The 26122-nt window shown below is 40.2% G+C and overlaps 1 protein-coding gene across 1 annotated transcript in view; it reads left to right on the forward strand.

Moving 5' to 3' along the window:
* The window catches only part of LOC149836806 (uncharacterized), a 49509-nt gene extending 24663 nt beyond the window's left edge, over nt 1-24846 (forward strand). The window contains exons 10-14 of the mRNA XM_090005589.1: nt 22033-22155; nt 22329-22414; nt 22520-23132; nt 23277-23354; nt 23448-24846. Coding sequence (XP_089861715.1) covers nt 22033-22155; nt 22329-22414; nt 22520-23132; nt 23277-23354; nt 23448-24473 — 1926 coding nt within the window. The 3' untranslated portion in view covers nt 24474-24846. The remainder of the gene's footprint in view (nt 1-22032; nt 22156-22328; nt 22415-22519; nt 23133-23276; nt 23355-23447) is intronic.
* The last annotated feature ends 1276 nt before the right edge of the window (nt 24847-26122 follow it).

Raw genomic sequence — 26122 nt, forward strand, 5'->3', positions numbered from 1 at the left:
CTCTTGTCCATGAAAATGTTGTACTTTGTTTAGTGTCACCCATGGTATTTCTTGAGTAAAAAGAAGAAATATATGAAGGGGGCTTTAAAACCCCAAACAAGCAGTACACAGTGAATTATGTACCGGTTGTAAAACATCACTTTCACAAACACCAAACACTATAGAGTGGGATTTCTATGTCGGTTTTCATTGTAGAGATTTGCAAGCATCCAAAAGGGGGTTTTTTAAATTCCGCAGCCCATTTCATAGGGCAAATTTTAAAAAAAAATCCAAAAAATGGACCAAAATGACCTTGGGTGCGTTGACCGCACCTAGGGTCGGGTTGACTGCACCGGGTGCCGCACCCGCACCAGCACCCGCGTCGCGTCGCGTCAACGCGGGTGCGGCACCTGTCTGGCCGAATCCCTATGACATAGGTTACAACAACCACTGAAGTTGTGTAGATGCGAGGATTACTTTCAAATATGGGAGTTGATATTTCAGAGCCTTCAAAATTGTGCTGCGACAACAAAAGTGTCATATACATTGCCAACAATCATACATTTCATGAGCGAACAAACACATTGACATGGATTGTCACTATGTTCGCGAAGAATATTTGAAGGGGACTATTACGTTGCCATATGTGCAGTCAGAATTTCAGATCTCAGACTTCTTCACCAAAGCTCTTCATTTGCCTAGATTTTTCTATCTTCTTAGCCAACTTTCGATGATTTCAGAGTAAGTTTGAGGGAGCGTGTTAAAATTAAATGTATACCAATACCTGGCAAGGGTATTTTTGTCTTTTATATTTAGAACAGTCCACTAGGGACTGAAATGTGACTTTTTATTTTTCTTTTATTTTTTTATTTTCTGTTTTCTGTGTTCCTATCAATATTTTTGACTGTTGGGAGGCAGTCCAATGTTGGGAGACAGTCCAACTAGACGCTGGACTGCCTCCCAACAGTCATAAATATGACCGTTGGAAGGCAGTCCAACGTCTACCTTAAGTGTGCTTTTTATAAAGCATTTGCTGTGATATTATAAAGCCTTCTTTTGTTTTTCAATAGGCTTTTATGCCTTATTGCTGTGCTTGTATTTCATCTCTTATGAGATTATAATCGGTCTATTAGAGACTACGATTTGTGTGTTTGCACAAGTCTTTTGACTTTATATTTGTGCATCCTTGATTCATTACAGTGCCTAGGCAGGTTAGGTGCAAGGCCACCACCTAGATGGGCTAGGCACAAGGCCACCGCCTAGGCTTATGGGTATAGGAGATAGGGCCCTATTTTCCCGCCTAGGTGCCTAAGCTATCCCTTCCTAGGTTGCAGTGACATGGTAGTTATTTTTTTGTCTTCTTCCTTTCTTTTTTTTTTTTTTTTTTCTACCTCCCACCCAAAACACTTTTCTTTTTCTTCTTCTTTTGCTTTTGTTTATCTTCTCATTTTTTATTTTTTTCTTATCCTTTTCTTTTTCCTTCTTTCACCCCTCCGCCTTATCTTTTCCTTCCTCTTCTTCTTTTTCTTTTTCTTCCTTTTCCCTTTTTCTTTCTTTCCTTATTTTTTTATTTTCTTCTTCCTCCTCTCACCCCTCCACTCTTTTCCTTTTTCCTTTTTCTTCCTTTTTCCTTTTTTTTCTTTCTTTTTTATTTATTGTTGTACATGTATGCTGTGTTTTTCATATATATATATATATACAATCTTTTTTCAATTATATATATATTTGTATTATGCACACACATATACATATATATATATATATATATATAGTTTTTACATCTATTTTTGTATATATATATGTTTTATGTTCAATGTTATGCAATTTTATATATTTTTCGATAAGTTACACTAAATTACACACTTCATTCATTGTTACTATTTTTGCTTTTCATGATAGTTTATTTTTTGGGCCAGGCTAAGCCGACTAGTCTCGCGTAGGCTCCGACTAGTCCTTTTAGGGGTCTTCCGCCTAAGTTCCAACTAGCGCTTTTGACAACTAAAGTTTGAAGAGGTCCAACTTTGGGCTAGTCCCTTTCTCTCTCTCTCATATAAGTGTGTGTGTATAAAGTGAGAGAGGATGGGTGTAAACAGTGGGTCTGTACATGAATATTGTAGTAAGGTTGCCTTGTATATTTTGCGAATATAATATTCTTCGTTAATGAGATATTATTTTTTATTTCTTGTTCTTGGTTATGCATGTTTTGTTGTATTTATCCAAATGCATTGGGATAATGCATTTGGATTCCATCTATTTTTTATGAGATTGTTATATTTCTTTATTTTCTTTGTCTTGGATTCTGTGCCACTTCTAGAATACTTCACAGTTGAGTTGATATTCTAACTATGCTCTTCACTGTGTCAAATTAACATACTTTTTTCTCTTTTAATTGAAGCACATGTTTTTATATTCTAACCATGCTCATCATCATCATCATCAGTGTTGTGAGAGGCGAACGCCTCAGTACCTGAAGCGTACGCTTCAAAGGCGAAGCGCACGCTGAAGGTGCTGAGGCGCTGTAGTGAAGCGTTCGAGTCTTGAAGCGCACGCTTCACATGGGTGAAGCGTGCGCCTCACATCGAGACGCGCTTCGCTTCTAAGGCGTAAGCATCAGCGTCACCAGGCCCGGCCTCCACGCAGAGTTCAGCTTGGCTCGGATCGCTTCGAGGGCGTTCTGCTGCGCAGCTGCCCGGTACGGCTCCAGGCCTTTCGGACCTGCGTCCTCCACCCTGTTTCCATTCTCCTGCTCCTCCTTCTGAGTCGACGCCATCTCCCACTCTTGTCTTGTGAATGCCGTCTGCACCAGCGGGCGCGGTGGTTGCCTAAAGAGGACGGAGGAGACGGTTGGGGGTTGGGGCTCTTGAAACATGTTGCTCGGTTGCTTCACTCATGGCAGCAGAAGAAGGCGCTTGAAGGTGAGTCACCTACTTTTCCCCCAACAAAATTTCTTTTGTTTTCTACCCTTTTTTCTTCTCATCTCCCCTTGTGGATTTCAGAGTATGATATCACCCCTGTACAATATCGTTCATTTGGGGTCGTAGATCCATAGGTTGGAATATTGGGGTCTGAAGATCGAATCTCGTCTTGGTTATTTGGTAGGAAAAGTGTAGTGCCAAAGTCGTTTGTATTTGACCTGTTTTCATGTCCGACCCAAACTGTTCCTGAACAGGTTTGAATCTAAATGGAGTTTGTACCTAAACTCGTTTCCTACCCATCCAAACATGAACTGACTGATCGGAGTTCAAATTTGATTTCTAGCCTGGACTGTTTCAAGGAATATGCTTTTCCTTTCTAAATTTTGGTACCCTTTATAGTGGTGGATTTTATAAACTTTTTAATTTGTAAGTGTTTGCAGTTTGAAGAAGGCGTTGGCAGATTTCTTTTTCTGCTAAACTCAAAAAGAATGCCAGAGAAAACTTTTTAATTCTGGTGAATGTTCTTTATCATCTATGTTTTAAGGTAAAATTATTAATAAAATTTCATTATTTTATTAATATTATATATTTTATTATTTTGATCATGAAGCTTACGCTTCAACGCCTCGAGGCTTACGCCTCGCTTCATAACAGGCTCAACGCCTCGCTTCGCCTCATCGCATTTAACAACCTTGATCATCATCATCTAACTTTATCCCAATTACATGAGGTCGGCTTTGAGGGTCCTAATTTCCATTCCTGTCTATCTAGGGCTATAACTTTGGTCACTTTACAATCTTGTATATCACCTCTTAGTGCCTCTTTCTAAGTCTTCAGTGATCTTCCTTTTTTCCTAGTTCCTTCTACTCGTATGATTGTATCATTTCAACTTTTCTCACAGGAACCATAATAGGTCTTCATGCAAATTCCTGTCACCTGGGTATGAGTGCGGGTAAAGAGGGTATGACATGGCAATTCAAAAAATGTGGGTACAGAGACACCGCTAAATATATACTAAAAATATTTATTATATATCTAAAATATATACTAAAAATATATATTATATATTGAAAATGTATAATATAATATAATATAATATAGGAAACGAAAAATGCCGTGTCTAGGTACCAGTACCCGTGTCGACATCGGTACAGCACCCTAAGTGCCGTATCCCGATTACATAGGCAAATTCTAGCCGTGCTCTTCAGTGTGTGAAATTAATATACTCATTTTCTAGGGGTGGACATGGGGTTGGGTACTTCACCCAAGATGGGCTGGGCCCAGGTTGCATTTTGCAGACCCAACATGATAGAAGTCTAGCCTTATCCAGATGACTATGTAATCGGGCCTGTCTCAGGCCCAACCCAATTGAGAAGACGATGGGCTGAGCTCAACCCAAACCCAAAAATAATCGGGCCTAGCTAAGCCATGCCTGGGTTAGGGTCGAGCCTGTCAAAGCCCTTGCAGGCCCTTATTTGGCTTGGCCTTGCTTGATGTCCACCCTTGTGAAAAAGGTGCAGGATCCAACCCGATCCATGTCACCGGCCATGTATGTAAAGATGTATTTAGTTATCGGGTCTGGATATATATACCAGACCCGACCCATAGTGTATTATAAGTTTAAATACATGTTTAGGTCACGATTTCTTTAACTGAAATCGTGACAGCCGAAGTCGATCTCTCCCTTTTCTCTCCCTCTCTATTTCTCTTCTCTTTCTCAATACAGGAACCAAAGAAAAATTTACATGGTATCAGAGCCAAGATCCAACTAAGGGTTGAAGTGGATTCCGAAGGTGCCGAAAATCAAGGTTTGAGGTTTCGCCTACTTTTTTCTTCATTTCCTTCAGTTTTTTCCTCTACCACGATTCCAATCTCCACTTCTCGTTTCTCTTTTTGTTTTCACACCTTTTTCACGCAGCACGCAGTGAATCCCTAATATCACGTGGATTTCATTTCCACGATCTCTTCCTTTAGTGGATTCACATCTCACGTGAATCCCTAATCAGTTCACGCAGGATTCACGTGAATCCCTAATCAGTTCACATCTCACGTGAATCTTGTTTTTTTTATCACGATTTCAATATCCACCTCTCGTTTTCCCTTTTTGTTTTCCCAATTTTTTCACGCAGTGAATCCCACGTGAATCCCTAATCTCACGTGAATTTCATTTCTACGATTTCTTCATTTAGTGGATTCACATCTCACGTGAATCCCTAATCTGTTCACGTAGGATCCAACAAATTTTTTTTTTGCTGTTCAGCCTGCTGTGGGACAGAAAATCTGTTCATTCCTTTGCTCTCATTTTTTTTCGTATCATTCTTGTTCTGACTGTTACAAGTGGGATTCACATTGAAAACTCAGTGCTTTCTTCTGACAGTTTCTGGTCGATCTATCTTTGAGTTGCTACAGCCGAAAAAAAAAGGCCATCAGCAAACCACTCTGACTGCAGACTGAGCACTCTGTCAATTTCTGTCAACACTCAAAAAGGGGGTTCCCTTTCTTGTTAAAACTCCTTTTCATGGATCTTCATTCCTCTTCATCCAATCTTTCCTCAAGTTTTCTCACTCAACTCGTTTATGAAAAGTTAACTACCTCAAACTTCTTGATTTGGAAGAGGCAAATTATTCCTTTTATAAGGAGTCAAGGTCTCTTAGGTCACCTTGATGGAACCACTCCCGTCCCACTCGAATTTGTTACGAGAGAAGAAAAAGACGACAAAGGAGTAAGTTCAATTGTGTATGTCAAGAATGTTGAGTACCTCAACTGGGAAAGGAAAGATCAATCAGTGGTTGCTTACATCACTTCCACCTTGTCCCAAGAGGTCCTTGTTGCCATCCCCGACAACTGTACTGCTCTGCAACTTTGGGAAAAATTGGTTCAAACATATTCACAAGTTTCGCAAGCGAGAATGGTTTTTCTCAAGAGGGAATTCCAGATGTTGAGAAAAGATTCCATGACCATCATGGAATATCTGAACAAGATGAAGACTATCACAACTCAACTTGCAGTTATAGGATGCGCGGTGAATGACAGCGATATGGTACAACAGACTCTGAGTGGATTGGGATCCGACTACAACATGATTGTCACTTCCCTATTATGTCTCCCTGCTCTTCCTACCTTTGATGAGTTGCGAGCAAAATTAATTCAGTATGAGATGACTCTGAAAGGGTTCTTTGAGGAATCTCACGTTCACACAAATTCTCAAGAAGTTTTTGCCACAGGGGTGTCTTATGGTAGAGGATGCGGACGAGGAGGACAAGGGCGAAGTGGACACGGAGGGCGTGGTTTACTTCCCACTCCAAATATGTTAACTCATGCGCAGGGGTCAAGATCCATTCCTACCTGCTTCCTTTGTAATAAAAAGGGGCATATCAAGGCGAATTGTTGGCATAATCCAGAGAATAAAGGAAAGGGTCCACAGACAGAAAACAAAATGAAGTTCTCAAGCAGTGGAGAGATTAAAGATTTGTTGATATCTGCCTTGTCAGAGTTGAAATTGAAGCAGAGCGATGAAGGCACCTGGTTTGTCGACTCAGGGGCAGCGACTCATGTAACAGGTGATGCAGGTAAGATTTCTAATCCCATTCCTTATTTTGGAAAAAATAAGATTGTCACTGGAGATGGATCCCACCATCCTATTTCTCATGTTGGAAAAACTGTCATTCCCATGTCACATTCCACTCTTACTCTTTCTGACGTTCTCATGCTCCTGACATTAAGAAAAATATTGTCTCTGTCTCCAAACTTATTGATGATAATAATGCTTCAGTTGAATTCACTCCCTTCTCTGTGCAGGTCAAGGACCTTCGCACAAGGGAAACATTCGCTGAAGGAAAGAGACGAGGCAATATGTATGTCTTTGAATAAGCTCCTTGTCATGCTGTCCGCCCTGCCCACCTGAATTCAGAGCCTTCATTAGAGTCGTGTTCATCCTCTTCTGCTAATGTTTTTAGTATTTCTGAATGTAATAAGCCATTCTTATGGCATAGTCGATTAGGACATTGTGGGGGTCATTTCATTGAGAAACTTGTATCTAATAATCTCATTCCAAAAGAAAGTCTAAATAGGGATGAGAACAGTCACAAATGTTCCAGTTGTCTTTCCTGCAAGAGTCATGTATTGCCTTTTCATTTCATTAATAAGAGAGCTTCAAAACCTTTTGAGATCATCTGTTCTGATGTATGGGGACCAGCCCCAGTTGTTTCTGGATCTGGGAGCAAATACTATCTAATCTTTGTTGATAGCTATACTCGATACACTTGGATATATTTCATAAAAAATAGGTCGGAAGTCTTCTCTTTGATTCAAAATTTTCTTTCCCTTGTCAAAAATCAATTTTCTGAGTCCATTCAATTTTTCCAATGTGATGCAGGTGGGGAATTTTCATCCCGTGATTTTATCTTTTTTCTTCAAAGTAATGGAATAGGAAGAAGGGTGTCCTGTCCTCACACCTCTCAACAAAATGGAATTGTTGAACGAAAACACATGCATATCGTTGAAAGTGCCATGAGTATGCTTCATGACAGCAATCTTCCCATCAACTTATGGACAGAAGCCTTCCATTCTGCCATGCATGTGATAAACAGACTGCCTATGGTTATTCTGGAAAATAAGTCTCCTTATCACTGTCTTTTTGGAACTTATCCTAGTTATTATGATCTGCGTGTTTTTGGATGTGTTTGCTATGTGCATATCGATCAGTCCCTGAGAAACAAGTTTCAAGACAAAGCCCAAAAGTGCAGATTTGTAGGATATGCAGATGACTACAAAGGGTATAGGTGTTATGATCCCACCAACAAACGTATCAGAACCTCAAGAAATGTTGTCTTTGATGAACAAAATTTTGATCACGGAGCTAACACAACGAGTATGCCAACTGAAATTTACCATCCTTGGCTAAGCTCAGAACTTTTTGCTGGCTCCAATGAAACATGTTCCTCAGATTGTGTGCAACAAGAAGAAGAGGTTTTTGAGAACACTGGGACGTCGGGGTCACAGAATGCAGAGGAAGTACCGGGCAGATACAAAGGCATTGTCTATTCCAGACAGAGACCGACAACATCAAGCCTTTTAGATCAGGTCTCAGTCGCCAATCCTACTACTTCTCATACCCTCGCAGTCAGAAAATCAAACCGCATACGGCATCCTATTGACAGGTGGGTTAGTTATAACAACTTCTCCTTGGACTTTCAATTGTTTTTAACTGCCATCAATAAGGATGAAGAGCCCATCATGTATTATCAGGCAGTAACTTCTATGAAATGGGTAGAAGCTATGAATGATGAAATGCAAGCCTTGCATGAATGTGGAACATGGGAAGTTGTTCCCAGACCACCTGACAAAAATGTTGTCGGATGCAAATGGGTCTACAAAATCAAGTACAAGCCAGATGGAACTATTGAACGATATAAAGCAAGGCTTGTAGCAAAAGGATTCACTCAAGAAGCAGGGCAAGACTATGATGAGACTTTTAGTCCGGTTGTAAGAATGGGAACGATTCAAATTATCATTTCCCTGGCTGTTGAACATGGATGGAAGTTGAGTCAGCTTGATGTAAAAAATGCATTCTTACATGGGGATTTGAAGGAGGAGGTATACATGGAACAACCCCCTGGATATCAAGAACAAAATTGTAAAACCCATGTATGCAAGTTAAAAAGAGCCATCTACGGCCTGAAGCAAGCATCTCGCTCTTGGTTTGATAGCTTCTCATCTGAAATTCAGAAACATGGATTTTCACGTTCCATGCTGGACCACTCATTATTTATCTTTAAAAGCCAGTCTGTGACCACTCTATTATTAATTTATGTCGATGATATTATCATCACAGGAAACTCTGCGGACCACATTCAAGAAATAAAAGACTTATTAGGTCAAAGGTTCAAAATGAAAGACCTTGGAGTTCTACGCTATTTCCTTGGTGTAGAAGTTGACAACCAGACTCATGGATTGACACTCACTCAACACAAGTACACCGTAGATGTTCTCAGCAAGACAGGCATGAAAGACTGCAAACCTCTAGGAACTCCGAGTGTACTTCATCAAAAACTTAGCGCTCATGATGGAGATCTGTGTGATGACCCCACCAGGTATCGCAACATAATAGGAATGTTACAATACCTCACATTCACTAGACCTGATATTGTTTATTCAGTCAATCAAGTGTCTCAATTTATGCATGCGCCACATACTGGACATATGGAAGCGGTCAAGAGGATCCTTAGATATCTGAAAGGGACTATTGGGGATGGATTGATATATTTACCACAGTCCCATGGCCAAAACGAGCACGAAATTACTGTATATTGTGATGCAGACTGGGTAGGAGATCCCGACGAAAGAAGATCTACATCAGGATATTGTGCCTTCATTGGAAGAAATTTAGTCTCTTGGAGCAGTAGAAAACAAAAAGCCATCGCTAGATCAAGCACTGAGGCTGAATATAGATCCATGGCTGCTGCCACTGCCGAAGTCACATGGATCAGGCATCTTCTAACTGAAGTAGGAGAAATGATCTCCCACACTGCCTTGCTCTGTGACAATCAAAGTGCTATCAATATGTCATTCAATCCAGTACATCACAGTCGTGCCAAACACATTGAGATCGACCAACACTTTGTGAGACAGAAGGTTGAAGAAAAAGAGATCGAACCTGAGTTTGTCAGTACTGAAAGACAGGTTGCAGACATAAGGGGGGGTGAAAAAGGTGCAGGATCCAACCCGATCCATGTCACCGGCCATGTATGTAAAGATGTATTTAGTTATCAGGTCTGGATATATATACCAGACCCGACCCATAGTGTATTATAAGTTTAAATACATGTTTAGGTCACGATTTCTTTAACTGAAATCGTGACAGCCGAAGTCGATCTCTCCCTTTTCTCTCCCTCTCTATTTCTCTTCTCTTTCTCAATACAGGAACCAAAGAAAAATTTACATGGTATCAGAGCCAAGATCCAACTAAGGGTTGAAGTGGATTCCGAAGGTGCCGAAAATCAAGGTTTGAGGTTTCGCCTACTTTTTTCTTCATTTCCTTCAGTTTTTTCCTCTACCACGATTCCAATCTCCACTTCTCGTTTCTCTTTTTGTTTTCACACCTTTTTCACGCAGCACGCAGTGAATCCCTAATATCACGTGGATTTCATTTCCACGATCTCTTCCTTTAGTGGATTCACATCTCACGTGAATCCCTAATCAGTTCACGCAGGATTCACGTGAATCCCTAATCAGTTCACATCTCACGTGAATCTTGTTTTTTTTATCACGATTTCAATATCCACCTCTCGTTTTCCCTTTTTGTTTTCCCAATTTTTTCACGCAGTGAATCCCACGTGAATCCCTAATCTCACGTGAATTTCATTTCTACGATTTCTTCATTTAGTGGATTCACATCTCACGTGAATCCCTAATCTGTTCACGCAGGATCCAACAATTTTTTTTTTGCTGTTCAGCCTTCTGTGGGACAGAAAATCTGTTCATTCCTTTGCTCTCATTTTTTTTCGTATCATTCTTGTTCTGACTGTTACAAGTGGGATTCACATTGAAAACTCAGTGCTTTCTTCTGACAGTTTCTGGTCGATCTATCTTTGAGTTGCTACAGCCGAAAAAAAAAGGCCATCAGCAAACCACTCTGACTGCAGACTGAGCACTCTGTCAATTTCTGTCAACACTAAAAAAGGGGGTTCCCTTTCTTGTTAAAACTCCTTTTCATGGATCTTCATTCCTCTTCATCCAATCTTTCCTCAAGTTTTCTCACTCAACTCGTTTCTGAAAAGTTAACTACCTCAAACTTCTTGATTTGGAAGAGGCAAATTATTCCTTTTATAAGGAGTCAAGGTCTCTTAGGTCACCTTGATGGAACCACTCCCGTCCCACTCGAATTTGTTACGAGAGAAGAAAAAGACGACAAAGGAGTAAGTTCAATTGTGTATGTCAAGAATGTTGAGTACCTCAACTGGGAAAGGAAAGATCAATCAGTGGTTGCTTACATCACTTCCACCTTGTCCCAAGAGGTCCTTGTTGCCATCCCCGACAACTGTACTGCTCTGCAACTTTGGGAAAAATTGGTTCAAACATATTCACAAGTTTCGCAAGCGAGAATGGTTTTTCTCAAGAGGGAATTCCAGATGTTGAGAAAAGATTCCATGACCATCATGGAATATCTGAACAAGATGAAGACTATCACAACTCAACTTGCAGTTATAGGATGCGCGGTGAATGACAGCGATATGGTACAACAGACTCTGAGTGGATTGGGATCCGACTACAACATGATCGTCACTTCCCTATTATGTCTCCCTGCTCTTCCTACCTTTGATGAGTTGCGAGCAAAATTAATTCAGTATGAGATGACTCTGAAAGGGTTCTTTGAGGAATCTCACGTTCACACAAATTCTCAAGAAGTTTTTGCCACAGGGGTGTCTTATGGTAGAGGATGCGGACGAGGAGGACAAGGGCGAAGTGGACACGGAGGGCGTGGTTTACTTCCCACTCCAAATATGTTAACTCATGCGCAGGGGTCAAGATCCATTCCTACCTGCTTCCTTTGTAATAAAAAGGGGCATATCAAGGCGAATTGTTGGCATAATCCAGAGAATAAAGGAAAGGGTCCACAGACAGAAAACAAAATGAAGTTCTCAAGCAGTGGAGAGATTAAAGATTTGTTGATATCTGCCTTGTCAGAGTTGAAATTGAAGCAGAGCGATGAAGGCACCTGGTTTGTCGACTCAGGGGCAGCGACTCATGTAACAGGTGATGCAGGTAAGATTTCTAATCCCATTCCTTATTTTGGAAAAAATAAGATTGTCACTGGAGATGGATCCCACCATCCTATTTCTCATGTTGGAAAAACTGTCATTCCCATGTCACATTCCACTCTTACTCTTTCTGACGTTCTCATGCTCCTGACATTAAGAAAAATATTGTCTCTGTCTCCAAACTTATTGATGATAATAATGCTTCAGTTGAATTCACTCCCTTCTCTGTGCAGGTCAAGGACCTTCGCACAAGGGAAACATTCGCTGAAGGAAAGAGACGAGGCAATATGTATGTCTTTGAATAAGCTCCTTGTCATGCTGTCCGCCCTGCCCACCTGAATTCAGAGCCTTCATTAGAGTCGTGTTCATCCTCTTCTGCTAATGTTTTTAGTATTTCTGAATGTAATAAGCCATTCTTATGGCATAGTCGATTAGGACATTGTGGGGGTCATTTCATTGAGAAACTTGTATCTAATAATCTCATTCCAAAAGAAAGTCTAAATAGGGATGAGAACAGTCACAAATGTTCCAGTTGTCTTTCCTGCAAGAGTCATGTATTGCCTTTTCATTTCATTAATAAGAGGGCTTCAAAACCTTTTGAGATCATCTGTTCTGATGTATGGGGACCAGCCCCAGTTGTTTCTGGATCTGGGAGCAAATACTATCTAATCTTTGTTGATAGCTATACTCGATACACTTGGATATATTTCATAAAAAATAGGTCGGAAGTCTTCTCTTTGATTCAAAATTTTCTTTCCCTTGTCAAAAATCAATTTTCTGAGTCCATTCAATTTTTCCAATGTGATGCAGGTGGGGAATTTTCATCCCGTGATTTTATCTTTTTTCTTCAAAGTAATGGAATAGGAAGAAGGGTGTCCTGTCCTCACACCTCTCAACAAAATGGAATTGTTGAACGAAAACACATGCATATCGTTGAAAGTGCCATGAGTATGCTTCATGACAGCAATCTTCCCATCAACTTATGGACAGAAGCCTTCCATTCTGCCATGCATGTGATAAACAGACTGCCTATGGTTATTCTGGAAAATAAGTCTCCTTATCACTGTCTTTTTGGAACTTATCCTAGTTATTATGATCTGCGTGTTTTTGGATGTGTTTGCTATGTGCATATCGATCAGTCCCTGAGAAACAAGTTTCAAGACAAAGCCCAAAAGTGCAGATTTGTAGGATATGCAGATGACTACAAAGGGTATAGGTGTTATGATCCCACCAACAAACGTATCAGAACCTCAAGAAATGTTGTCTTTGATGAACAAAATTTTGATCACGGAGCTAACACAACGAGTATGCCAACTGAAATTTACCATCCTTGGCTAAGCTCAGAACTTTTTGCTGGCTCCAATGAAACATGTTCCTCAGATTGTGTGCAACAAGAAGAAGAGGTTTTTGAGAACACTGGGACGTCGGGGTCACAGAATGCAGAGGAAGTACCGGGCAGATACAAAGGCATTGTCTATTCCAGACAGAGACCGACAACATCAAGCCTTTTAGATCAGGTCTCAGTCGCCAATCCTACTACTTCTCATACCCTCGCAGTCAGAAAATCAAACCGCATACGGCATCCTATTGACAGGTGGGTTAGTTATAACAACTTCTCCTTGGACTTTCAATTGTTTTTAACTGCCATCAATAAGGATGAAGAGCCCATCATGTATTATCAGGCAGTAACTTCTATGAAATGGGTAGAAGCTATGAATGATGAAATGCAAGCCTTGCATGAATGTGGAACATGGGAAGTTGTTCCCAGACCACCTGACAAAAATGTTGTCGGATGCAAATGGGTCTACAAAATCAAGTACAAGCCAGATGGAACTATTGAACGATATAAAGCAAGGCTTGTAGCAAAAGGATTCACTCAAGAAGCAGGGCAAGACTATGATGAGACTTTTAGTCCGGTTGTAAGAATGGGAACGATTCAAATTATCATTTCCCTGGCTGTTGAACATGGATGGAAGTTGAGTCAGCTTGATGTAAAAAATGCATTCTTACATGGGGATTTGAAGGAGGAGGTATACATGGAACAACCCCCTGGATATCAAGAACAAAATTGTAAAACCCATGTATGCAAGTTAAAAAGAGCCATCTACGGCCTGAAGCAAGCATCTCGCTCTTGGTTTGATAGCTTCTCATCTGAAATTCAGAAACATGGATTTTCACGTTCCATGCTGGACCACTCATTATTTATCTTTAAAAGCCAGTCTGTGACCACTCTATTATTAATTTATGTCGATGATATTATCATCACAGGAAACTCTGCGGACCACATTCAAGAAATAAAAGACTTATTAGGTCAAAGGTTCAAAATGAAAGACCTTGGAGTTCTACGCTATTTCCTTGGTGTAGAAGTTGACAACCAGACTCATGGATTGACACTCACTCAACACAAGTACACCGTAGATGTTCTCAGCAAGACAGGCATGAAAGACTGCAAACCTCTAGGAACTCCGAGTGTACTTCATCAAAAACTTAGCGCTCATGATGGAGATCTGTGTGATGACCCCACCAGGTATCGCAACATAATAGGAATGTTACAATACCTCACATTCACTAGACCTGATATTGTTTATTCAGTCAATCAAGTGTCTCAATTTATGCATGCGCCACATACTGGACATATGGAAGCGGTCAAGAGGATCCTTAGATATCTGAAAGGGACTATTGGGGATGGATTGATATATTTACCACAGTCCCATGGCCAAAACGAGCACGAAATTACTGTATATTGTGATGCAGACTGGGTAGGAGATCCCGACGAAAGAAGATCTACATCAGGATATTGTGCCTTCATTGGAAGAAATTTAGTCTCTTGGAGCAGTAGAAAACAAAAAGCCATCGCTAGATCAAGCACTGAGGCTGAATATAGATCCATGGCTGCTGCCACTGCCGAAGTCACATGGATCAGGCATCTTCTAACTGAAGTAGGAGAAATGATCTCCCACACTGCCTTGCTCTGTGACAATCAAAGTGCTATCAATATGTCATTCAATCCAGTACATCACAGTCGTGCCAAACACATTGAGATCGACCAACACTTTGTGAGACAGAAGGTTGAAGAAAAAGAGATCGAACCTGAGTTTGTCAGTACTGAAAGACAGGTTGCAGACATAAGGGGGGGTGAAAAAGGTGCAGGATCCAACCCGATCCATGTCACCGGCCATGTATGTAAAGATGTATTTAGTTATCAGGTCTGGATATATATACCAGACCCGACCCATAGTGTATTATAAGTTTAAATACATGTTTAGGTCACGATTTCTTTAACTGAAATCGTGACAGCCGAAGTCGATCTCTCCCTTTTCTCTCCCTCTCTATTTCTCTTCTCTTTCTCAATACAGGAACCAAAGAAAAATTTACATGGTATCAGAGCCAAGATCCAACTAAGGGTTGAAGTGGATTCCGAAGGTGCCGAAAATCAAGGTTTGAGGTTTCGCCTACTTTTTTCTTCATTTCCTTCAGTTTTTTCCTCTACCACGATTCCAATCTCCACTTCTCGTTTCTCTTTTTGTTTTCACACCTTTTTCACGCAGCACGCAGTGAATCCCTAATATCACGTGGATTTCATTTCCACGATCTCTTCCTTTAGTGGATTCACATCTCACGTGAATCCCTAATCAGTTCACGCAGGATTCACGTGAATCCCTAATCAGTTCACATCTCACGTGAATCTTGTTTTTTTTATCACGATTTCAATATCCACCTCTCGTTTTCCCTTTCTGTTTTCCCAATTTTTTCACGCAGTGAATCCCACGTGAATCCCTAATCTCACGTGAATTTCATTTCTACGATTTCTTCATTTAGTGGATTCACATCTCACGTGAATCCCTAATCTGTTCACGCAGGATCCAACAATTTTTTTTTTGCTGTTCAGCCTTCTGTGGGACAGAAAATCTGTTCATTCCTTTGCTCTCATTTTTTTTCGTATCATTCTTGTTCTGACTGTTACAAGTGGGATTCACATTGAAAACTCAGTGCTTTCTTCTGACAGTTTCTGGTCGATCTATCTTTGAGTTGCTACAGCCGAAAAAAAAAGGCCATCAGCAAACCACTCTGACTGCAGACTGAGCACTCTGTCAATTTCTGTCAACACTAAAAAAGGGGGTTCCCTTTCTTGTTAAAACTCCTTTTCATGGATCTTCATTCCTCTTCATCCAATCTTTCCTCAAGTTTTCTCACTCAACTCGTTTCTGAAAAGTTAACTACCTCAAACTTCTTGATTTGGAAGAGGCAAATTATTCCTTTTATAAGGAGTCAAGGTCTCTTAGGTCACCTTGATGGAACCACTCCCGTCCCACTCGAATTTGTTACGAGAGAAGAAAAAGACGACAAAGGAGTAAGTTCAATTGTGTATGTCAAGAATGTTGAGTACCTCAACTGGGAAAGGAAAGATCAATCAGTGGTTGCTTACATCACTTCCACCTTGTCCCAAGAGGTCCTTGTTGCCATCCCCGACAACTGTACTGCTCTGCAACTTTGGGAAAAATTGGTTCAAACATATTCACAAGTTTCGCAAGCGAGAATGGTTTTTCTCAAGAGGGAATTCCAGATGTTGAGAAAAGATTCCATGACCATCATGGAATATCTGAACAAGATGAAGACTATCACAACTCAACTTGCAGTTATAGGATGCGCGGTGAATGACAGCGATATGGTACAACAGACTCTGAGTGGATTGGGATCCGACTACAACATGATCGTCACTTCCCTATTATGTCTCCCTGCTCTTCCTACCTTTGATGAGTTGCGAGCAAAATTAATTCAGTATGAGATGACTCTGAAAGGGTTCTTTGAGGAATCTCACGTTCACACAAATTCTCAAGAAGTTTTTGCCACAGGGGTGTCTTATGGTAGAGGATGCGGACGAGGAGGACAAGGGCGAAGTGGACACGGAGGGCGTGGTTTACTTCCCACTCCAAATATGTTAACTCATGCGCAGGGGTCAAGATCCATTCCTACCTGCTTCCTTTGTAATAAAAAGGGGCATATCAAGGCGAATTGTTGGCATAATCCAGAGAATAAAGGAAAGGGTCCACAGACAGAAAACAAAATGAAGTTCTCAAGCAGTGGAGAGATTAAAGATTTGTTGATATCTGCCTTGTCAGAGTTGAAATTGAAGCAGAGCGATGAAGGCACCTGGTTTGTCGACTCAGGGGCAGCGACTCATGTAACAGGTGATGCAGGTAAGATTTCTAATCCCATTCCTTATTTTGGAAAAAATAAGATTGTCACTGGAGATGGATCCCACCATCCTATTTCTCATGTTGGAAAAACTGTCATTCCCATGTCACATTCCACTCTTACTCTTTCTGACGTTCTCATGCTCCTGACATTAAGAAAAATATTGTCTCTGTCTCCAAACTTATTGATGATAATAATGCTTCAGTTGAATTCACTCCCTTCTCTGTGCAGGTCAAGGACCTTCGCACAAGGGAAACATTCGCTGAAGGAAAGAGACGAGGCAATATGTATGTCTTTGAATAAGCTCCTTGTCATGCTGTCCGCCCTGCCCACCTGAATTCAGAGCCTTCATTAGAGTCGTGTTCATCCTCTTCTGCTAATGTTTTTAGTATTTCTGAATGTAATAAGCCATTCTTATGGCATAGTCGATTAGGACATTGTGGGGGTCATTTCATTGAGAAACTTGTATCTAATAATCTCATTCCAAAAGAAAGTCTAAATAGGGATGAGAACAGTCACAAATGTTCCAGTTGTCTTTCCTGCAAGAGTCATGTATTGCCTTTTCATTTCATTAATAAGAGGGCTTCAAAACCTTTTGAGATCATCTGTTCTGATGTATGGGGACCAGCCCCAGTTGTTTCTGGATCTGGGAGCAAATACTATCTAATCTTTGTTGATAGCTATACTCGATACACTTGGATATATTTCATAAAAAATAAGTCGGAAGTCTTCTCTTTGTTTCAAAATTTTCTTTCCCTTGTCAAAAATCAATTTTCTGAGTCCATTCAATTTTTCCAATGTGATGCAGGTGGGGAATTTTCATCCCGTGATTTTATCTTTTTTCTTCAAAGTAATGGAATAGGAAGAAGGGTGTCCTGTCCTCACACCTCTCAACAAAATGGAATTGTTGAACGAAAACACATGCATATCGTTGAAAGTGCCATGAGTATGCTTCATGACAGCAATCTTCTCATCAACTTATGGACAGAAGCCTTCCATTCTGCCATGCATGTGATAAACAGACTGCCTATGGTTATTCTGGAAAATAAGTCTCCTTATCACTGTCTTTTTGGAACTTATCCTAGTTATTATGATCTGCGTGTTTTTGGATGTGTTTGCTATGTGCATATCGATCAGTCCCTGAGAAACAAGTTTCAAGACAAAGCCCAAAAGTGCAGATTTGTAGGATATGCAGATGACTACAAAGGGTATAGGTGTTATGATCCCACCAACAAACGTATCAGAACCTCAAGAAATGTTGTCTTTGATGAACAAAATTTTGATCACGGAGCTAACACAACGAGTATGCCAACTGAAATTTACCATCCTTGGCTAAGCTCAGAACTTTTTGCTGGCTCCAATGAAACATGTTCCTCAGATTGTGTGCAACAAGAAGAAGAGGTTTTTGAGAACACTGGGACGTCGGGGTCACAGAATGCAGAGGAAGTACCGGGCAGATACAAAGGCATTGTCTATTCCAGACAGAGACCGACAACATCAAGCCTTTTAGATCAGGTCTCAGTCGCCAATCCTACTCCTTCTCATACCCTCGCAGTCAGAAAATCAAACCGCATACGGCATCCTATTGACAGGTGGGTTAGTTATAACAACTTCTCCTTGGACTTTCAATTGTTTTTAACTGCCATCAATAAGGATGAAGAGCCCATCATGTATTATCAGGCAGTAACTTCTATGAAATGGGTAGAAGCTATGAATGATGAAATGCAAGCCTTGCATGAATGTGGAACATGGGAAGTTGTTCCCAGACCACCTGACAAAAATGTTGTCGGATGCAAATGGGTCTACAAAATCAAGTACAAGCCAGATGGAACTATTGAACGATATAAAGCAAGGCTTGTAGCAAAAGGATTCACTCAAGAAGCAGGGCAAGACTATGATGAGACTTTTAGTCCGGTTGTAAGAATGGGAACGATTCAAATTATCATTTCCCTGGCTGTTGAACATGGATGGAAGTTGAGTCAGCTTGATGTAAAAAATGCATTCTTACATGGGGATTTGAAGGAGGAGGTATACATGGAACAACCCCCTGGATATCAAGAACAAAATTGTAAAACCCATGTATGCAAGTTAAAAAGAGCCATCTACGGCCTGAAGCAAGCATCTCGCTCTTGGTTTGATAGCTTCTCATCTGAAATTCAGAAACATGGATTTTCACGTTCCATGCTGGACCACTCATTATTTATCTTTAAAAGCCAGTCTGTGACCACTCTATTATTAATTTATGTCGATGATATTATCATCACAGGAAACTCTGCGGACCACATTCAAGAAATAAAAGACTTATTAGGTCAAAGGTTCAAAATGAAAGACCTTGGAGTTCTACGCTATTTCCTTGGTGTAGAAGTTGACAACCAGACTCATGGATTGACACTCACTCAACACAAGTACACCGTAGATGTTCTCAGCAAGACAGGCATGAAAGACTGCAAACCTCTAGGAACTCCGAGTGTACTTCATCAAAAACTTAGCGCTCATGATGGAGATCTGTGTGATGACCCCACCAGGTATCGCAACATAATAGGAATGTTACAATACCTCACATTCACTAGACCTGATATTGTTTATTCAGTCAATCAAGTGTCTCAATTTATGCATGCGCCACATACTGGACATATGGAAGCGGTCAAGAGGATCCTTAGATATCTGAAAGGGACTATTGGGGATGGATTGATATATTTACCACAGTCCCATGGCCAAAACGAGCACGAAATTACTGTATATTGTGATGCAGACTGGGCAGGAGATCCCGACGAAAGAAGATCTACATCAGGATATTGTGCCTTCATTGGAAGAAATTTAGTCTCTTGGAGCAGTAGAAAACAAAAAGCCATCGCTAGATCAAGCACTGAGGCTGAATATAGATCCATGGCTGCTGCCACTGCCGAAGTCACATGGATCAGGCATCTTCTAACTGAAGTAGGAGAAATGATCTCCCACACTGCCTTGCTCTGTGACAATCAAAGTGCTATCAATATGTCATTCAATCCAGTACATCACAGTCGTGCCAAACACATTGAGATCGACCAACACTTTGTGAGACAGAAGGTTGAAGAAAAAGAGATCGAACCTGAGTTTGTCAGTACTGAAAGACAGGTTGCAGACATAAGGGGGGGTGAAAAAGGTGCAGGATCCAACCCGATCCATGTCACCGGCCATGTATGTAAAGATGTATTTAGTTATCAGGTCTGGATATATATACCAGACCCGACCCATAGTGTATTATAAGTTTAAATACATGTTTAGGTCACGATTTCTTTAACTGAAATCGTGACAGCCGAAGTCGATCTCTCCCTTTTCTCTCCCTCTCTATTTCTCTTCTCTTTCTCAATACAGGAACCAAAGAAAAATTTACACCTTGACCCCTACCTTTTTCTATTTTTACTGAAGCAGATAATGTAAAACATGACACTTGGGGCATGTTTCCACGACGAGGGATGCCACTTTGTCACGAAAAGGGTGCACTGGAGGGAAAATTGTTCCCTATGATTGGGAGGTGTTATGCTGTTTTCACATGAAAAGGTCTAGCCATTTGATAAGTGGCCCTGGTATTCATCACACAGGTGTCCTCTTCACCCCTGGTGAGAAACAAACCCTATTTCTTATGAAAGAGGCCTTCTTCAAAGAAGTGGGTTGAAACAAATGCTCCCTTAGGGCATATTTACAACCTAGGAAAGTCAATCGTATTGTCCTATGTGAGTGGTTCAACTTTCTGTGAAAAAATGACTGAAATTTTTACGAGCAAAATTTTTCTGTTGTTCTTCCAGTTCCCAACCCCTTCATTTACGAAAACATTTCACATATGCTTTAAGTGAGAAAGTTCTCATGGGTTTTCATACGTCCCCTTAATGGAGAGCTAATAATGAGGCTTCTTTCTAGCAAGGTTGTAAGTATTGTATCGTTACTCGTATCGGTCGCTTTTGAAGCCTAGATCTATGTAAGAGAGAGCAAAAATAAATAATACATGTTTCTATACTTAGTGAGATGTTTATTTTTAGTTTATGTTTGTTCCTTCTTAAGGAGCACCTTTTAAATTTGAGTCCAGCCCATAGTGATCATGTTCTCTAGTTTGGGCAGCAAATCGCAACCCATGACTGGTCATCCTGACTGATGTACCTGATTCCTTTTTAGCTCAAATGAACCTTCCCTAGTGAATCAGTGTCTTTAAACCTTCACAACCCATGACCCACAACCAACAAGATTGTGACCATTGTCACAGCTCGCTTTGTTCTAAAACATACCTGATATATATTGTCCAGCTCAGCTGACTTGAAGCCATCTTTTTTTGACCTTGAGCCATCATGATGCATTGAGTCAAAGCCATCTTTCTTTGACCTTGAGCCATCATGGTCCTTTTAACTCTCTATGGAGTCACTCAGGTCTAGCATGGGCTAGCAAGACATACCTGATCCAAGGAAGCTCCACATGGTTCAGCCACCTCAACTAAAATGGAATTGAGATAAAGTGTAATGTGATTGCACACTTTGAAGTGTTCTGCTACACCTGATCACCCACCATCTGCTGTTGGGCCCTGCAGCTGACAGGCTGTATCCCAAAGATGGTGGGTGATCAGGTGCAGCAGCACACTAAAAGTGTGCAATCACATTGCAGCTGACCCTTCCTGACTCAAATGAGACCATGCATGAAGCCATCTATCTACTTTGTCTTGTTTTCACGTTCTTCCAAATCCCAACCAAGATTTGGCCCATCTCATATAAGTGCCTCTACAGATGATTAGATATGTCGTGGCTGGAATTAGTGTCATGACCAATTGCTAGGGTTCCTTCAAGAATAATGTGTAGTGCCATATTCTAGCATGTGACAAGTATTGCTTAACCTAAATGACAAATCGTTATTTCTTTTAGGTGAAAATATTTCTTATTTACTATTTGGGCCAATCCATGTGACTGTATTAAGTTCTACCGCGGAGCATTTAGATCTCGTGTGGACCATGTCTATAGTTTTATCTATTCAGCCTAAACATGTAAAAGGGGAAAAGGAAATTGATATGCTTTGACACAGTTGGTAGCTTATCTATAGCTTTATCTATTGTTTATGTATGAAATTGAAAATGATCTCAGTTACTTTAGCAGTTTCTGTTTGTTTTTTCTCCAGATGTACATGTGAAGTTGGTATAGTATTGATTTGAACTTTTCCTGGTTCAGGACTACAAAAAGACTGCCTTTATGGAGGCAGATTTAAGGTGTTCAAATTCTATTCAGATGATGGACAAAAGGTTGCGTGAAGCTTGCCATATCCCTAACGCTAAACTCAAGCATGTACTAGAAGTAAGTTCATTCTATAAACTTCTTACCTGACCTGACTAATGCTAGAAGTGCTAAATTTGTTCATGATTATTACATTTTCTTTTGAATGAAAATTTCTGTTAGTAGACACATGCAGACAAAACACACAGATGCATGGTAGCATTAAGGAAATAATTCACCTATTATTGCTACAGGTCCTGGATGGTCTTATCTCTGAATATGAAATATCTTCTCATGGTCCTGGGAAATGGCAAAAGCTTGCTCGATTCTTGCAGCAGTGGTTTGTCCCACAACCCCACTCTAATATTTGACATTTGTTCCTCTTTGTTAAGTTTCTGTTGGTTTGTCATAGTCTTTCTAAGTTTATGATTTTCACTTTTTGCAGTTTAGAGGGCCTGATATTTGACTTTGTTAAGAAACAGTTAGATCAAATTGCATCAGAGAAAAGTGATCTTATGTTGAAATATCGTGCAAATGAAGACAAACTGGAACTGCTTAGCAAACAATTGGAGGCAAATGAACAGCATCGGGCTGATTATCTGAAAAGATACGAAGAAGCACTCGGTGACAAAAGAAAAATTGCAGAAGGTTATCTTATTCGTATAAACAATTTGCAAAGCAAGTATAGTTCTCTGGAAGAGCGGTACTCTAATTTGTCAAAAACCCTGGATGCCACCACTCAGGAGTCTACAGAATGGAAGCGGAAATACGAACAGATATCCTCTAGATATAAGGCTGAAGAAGAACAGATTAGTGCTGAAATAGCAACTCTCAAGTCTAGAGCTAGCACTGCTGAAGCAAGACTGGCTGCTGCTCGCGAACAGGTCCAGGCTGCTCAAGAAGAGGCTTCTGAGTGGAAAAGGAAGTTTGATATAGCTGTAAGAGAATCCAAATCTGCACTGGAGAAAGCTGCACAGTTGAAAGATCGTGCAAATCAGCAAATTCAGCTTAGAGAAGATTCTCTTAGGGCAGAATTCTCTGCTAGTTTAGCTAAGAAGGTTTGTGATTGCATTTTGCAATTTCCATTTGTTATTATTTATCTTTTTATTGTTTTAAAAACTTGAGCGCTTATATTATACTTTGATTTTATGATCTCTCTCTCTCTCTCTCATTATTTTAATTTCCCTCCCATCTGGTAACAGGAAGAAGAACTTAAGGAAAAGGTCGCAAAGCTTGAGCAGGCTGAGCGCTGGGTCATGAGTTTGAGTTCACAGCTAAAGGTAGATTTAGATTATTGCAAATTATTTCATTGTCTGTCTTCTACAAGCATAGAGCATTTTTTTTTCACATTGTTATGGCTATGAGAATTGCAGATTGTCGAGTCAACATTGAAAAATAAAGATACAGAATATGCAGCACTGAAAATTCAAGTTGAGGAGCTAGGACAAATGCTTGATTCTGCGAAGGCTACAGCTCAGTCATACGAGAGAGAAGCAAGAATACTAGAACAAGAAAAGATTCATTTGGAGGAAAAATACTTGACCGAGTTCAAAAGGTTTGAGGAAACTGAGGACAGGTACAAATCTACTGAGAAGGAGGCCAAAAGAGCACTTGAGTTGGCTGACAATGCCCGAAGTGAGGCAGCATCTGCGCAGAAAGAAAAGAGTGAAGTCCATCGCCTGGCAATGGAAAGGCTAGCTCAGATTGAAAGAGCTGAGAGACAAATTGAAAGCCTTGAAAGACAGAAGTTGGATTTAATGGGGGACGTTGAACGACTCCGTGCCTCTGAAATGGATGCTATTTCCAAGGTTTCATTGCTTGAAGCAAGAGTAGATGAGAGAGAGGAAGAAATTGAGGAACTAGTCAAATCTACAAATGAGCAGAGGACAACCACAGTTAAAGTACTTGAAAGCCTTTTGGCCACTGAAAGGGCAGCTCATGCTGAAGCAAGCACTCGAGCGGAGGCCCTCTCTTTGCAGCTTCAAGCCACCCAAGGAAAACTAGATTCAATTCAACAAGAGTTGGCGTCAGTGCGTCTGAATGAGGCTGCCTTAGACAGCAAGCTCAAGACTGTTTCACATGCTAAACGCTCACGCTTTGATGATTATGCTGGTATTGAATCAGTTCAAGATATGGAAACAGATGCTGATGTGAGGGCAAACAAGAGATCCAAGAGCATGACTAGTCCCATAAACATTCATACAGAAGATGGGGGTTCTATTTTTAAACCCAATGATGATGACAGTCAACGTGATTCAGAGGATTACACAAAGTTCACTGTGCAAAAACTCAAGCAAGAGCTTACAAAGCACGGTTTTGGTGCACAGCTGCTACAGCTGCGGAACCCAAACAAGAAGGACATAGTATCTTTGTATGAAAAACATGTCCTCAAGAAGTAGCAGAACTATAAAGTAACCTGTTGTTGGTTTTAGTCTTGGTGTTTACCATGCCAAGCAGCAAGCTAACTTGAGAGGCTCTATTTTGTTTAGCAGTATACTGACGCAACATGCCGTTCTGTTTAACTTAGCTACTCATATGTGTGAAGAGCAGTTTCTATCATGTATTTTGGGCCTTAGGGACATAGGATTTGCTTGTCTTGATGGACAACCATTCCCCACATTGGAGGTCTTGGTGACCATGATTGTAATGCTTTATGTTTTTCTCGACCTTGTTTTTTGTAAATTATGGTGCTTGCAGGGTTTGATGGTGATGGTACGAAGACATCCGTTTTTGAAGATTTTGCTGATGATGCATGTGCTATGTACTTCTGTGATAATTTTTTCCCACTTTTTTCCCTTAGATTTTGGATCTTTGATTAATGTTTAGAACTGCATTAATATGTGCCCCTTACTGTTATTGAGGATATGGATTCTCATTATGGATTAATGAGCTCATTAAGTGGATTTGGTAAACTGTAGTTTACCAGCCATAATCGATTGAGCTTAAAGTGCTTTGCACGTAAAGAATAATTAATTTGTGCAAATGTCAAGGATACAACAGAATCAAAGCAAAAGTGCATGTAAACAAAGGTTATGCACTCTAATACATTTGCAAATTTGCAGCTAACTTTACCCTACCAATCGAGAATGTCACAAATAGGCTAAGCCAATTCAATTTGAAACGATCATAGGCTGGACATGCCACAAACTGTGGCTCATGTTTTCTTTTGATTGGAACAATGCCACTACTCTGCTGTCCGCACGTGCATCTTGAAAGGTCATGGGATGAAACATTTTTTCAGCTTTTTTTATTCAGAATGGTATATAAGTGGATACGGTGCGAGGATAATTTGGAGTATTGTGATATTGCAACTAACCCATTTTGGATAGAAAATATGCAGGTTTATTAAAAATTAAGTTTTCTACAAATAAGCTTAGTTGCAGGAGTAATATGTAGCTTCCAGACCATTTATCTCCTACAGGAGAATCATCTTGGACCTCTTTAGAATACTTGAGGTTTTTGTTTAATCTAAACTCATAGATGTGATCTCTATGCTTTATTTATTTTAAAATATATATTAGTTTAAACATTTTTCATGTTTAGATGTGTTTTTAGTTCAACAAAAAAACTAATGGATCATATTATACCAAAAACATGATTGACTAAAAGTCAAGAACTATTGTTAAATTGATTCGATCCAAAACATGGTTTTAGTGAATAAGTGATGATAAACACATCTACTAGTTTGGGTTAAGCAAAGTAGGTACAATTTTTAAAGGAGTCTCAAACGGTCTAAAGGTAAAATAGTCGAGAAGTTAGACATTACTCTTAGTTGTAGGGCTGGTAAACAAGCTGAAAGATCTGAACTCGAGCTGTTTGGGTTCGACTAGATAAGGGTAAACACTTGCTCAGGCTTGGCTCGTCATAACAAGTCGAGCTGAGCTCCATGATGATAACAAGACGGTTTTCTATTTTTTTAAATTTTTTTAGACTTTTGTAAAATATATGGCTTAAGTTTGCTACAATTGTTTACATGCTCAAACGGCTTAGCAAACTCTAACCCTCTACCCTTAATTCCAAATATGGGCCACACTTTTTTTAGAATTTC

The sequence above is a fragment of the Nuphar pumila genome, chromosome 5 (assembly GCF_984573655.1).
Source record: "Nuphar pumila chromosome 5, dmNupPumi1.hap1.1, whole genome shotgun sequence".
In the NCBI taxonomy this organism is placed as follows: domain Eukaryota; kingdom Viridiplantae; phylum Streptophyta; class Magnoliopsida; order Nymphaeales; family Nymphaeaceae; genus Nuphar; species Nuphar pumila.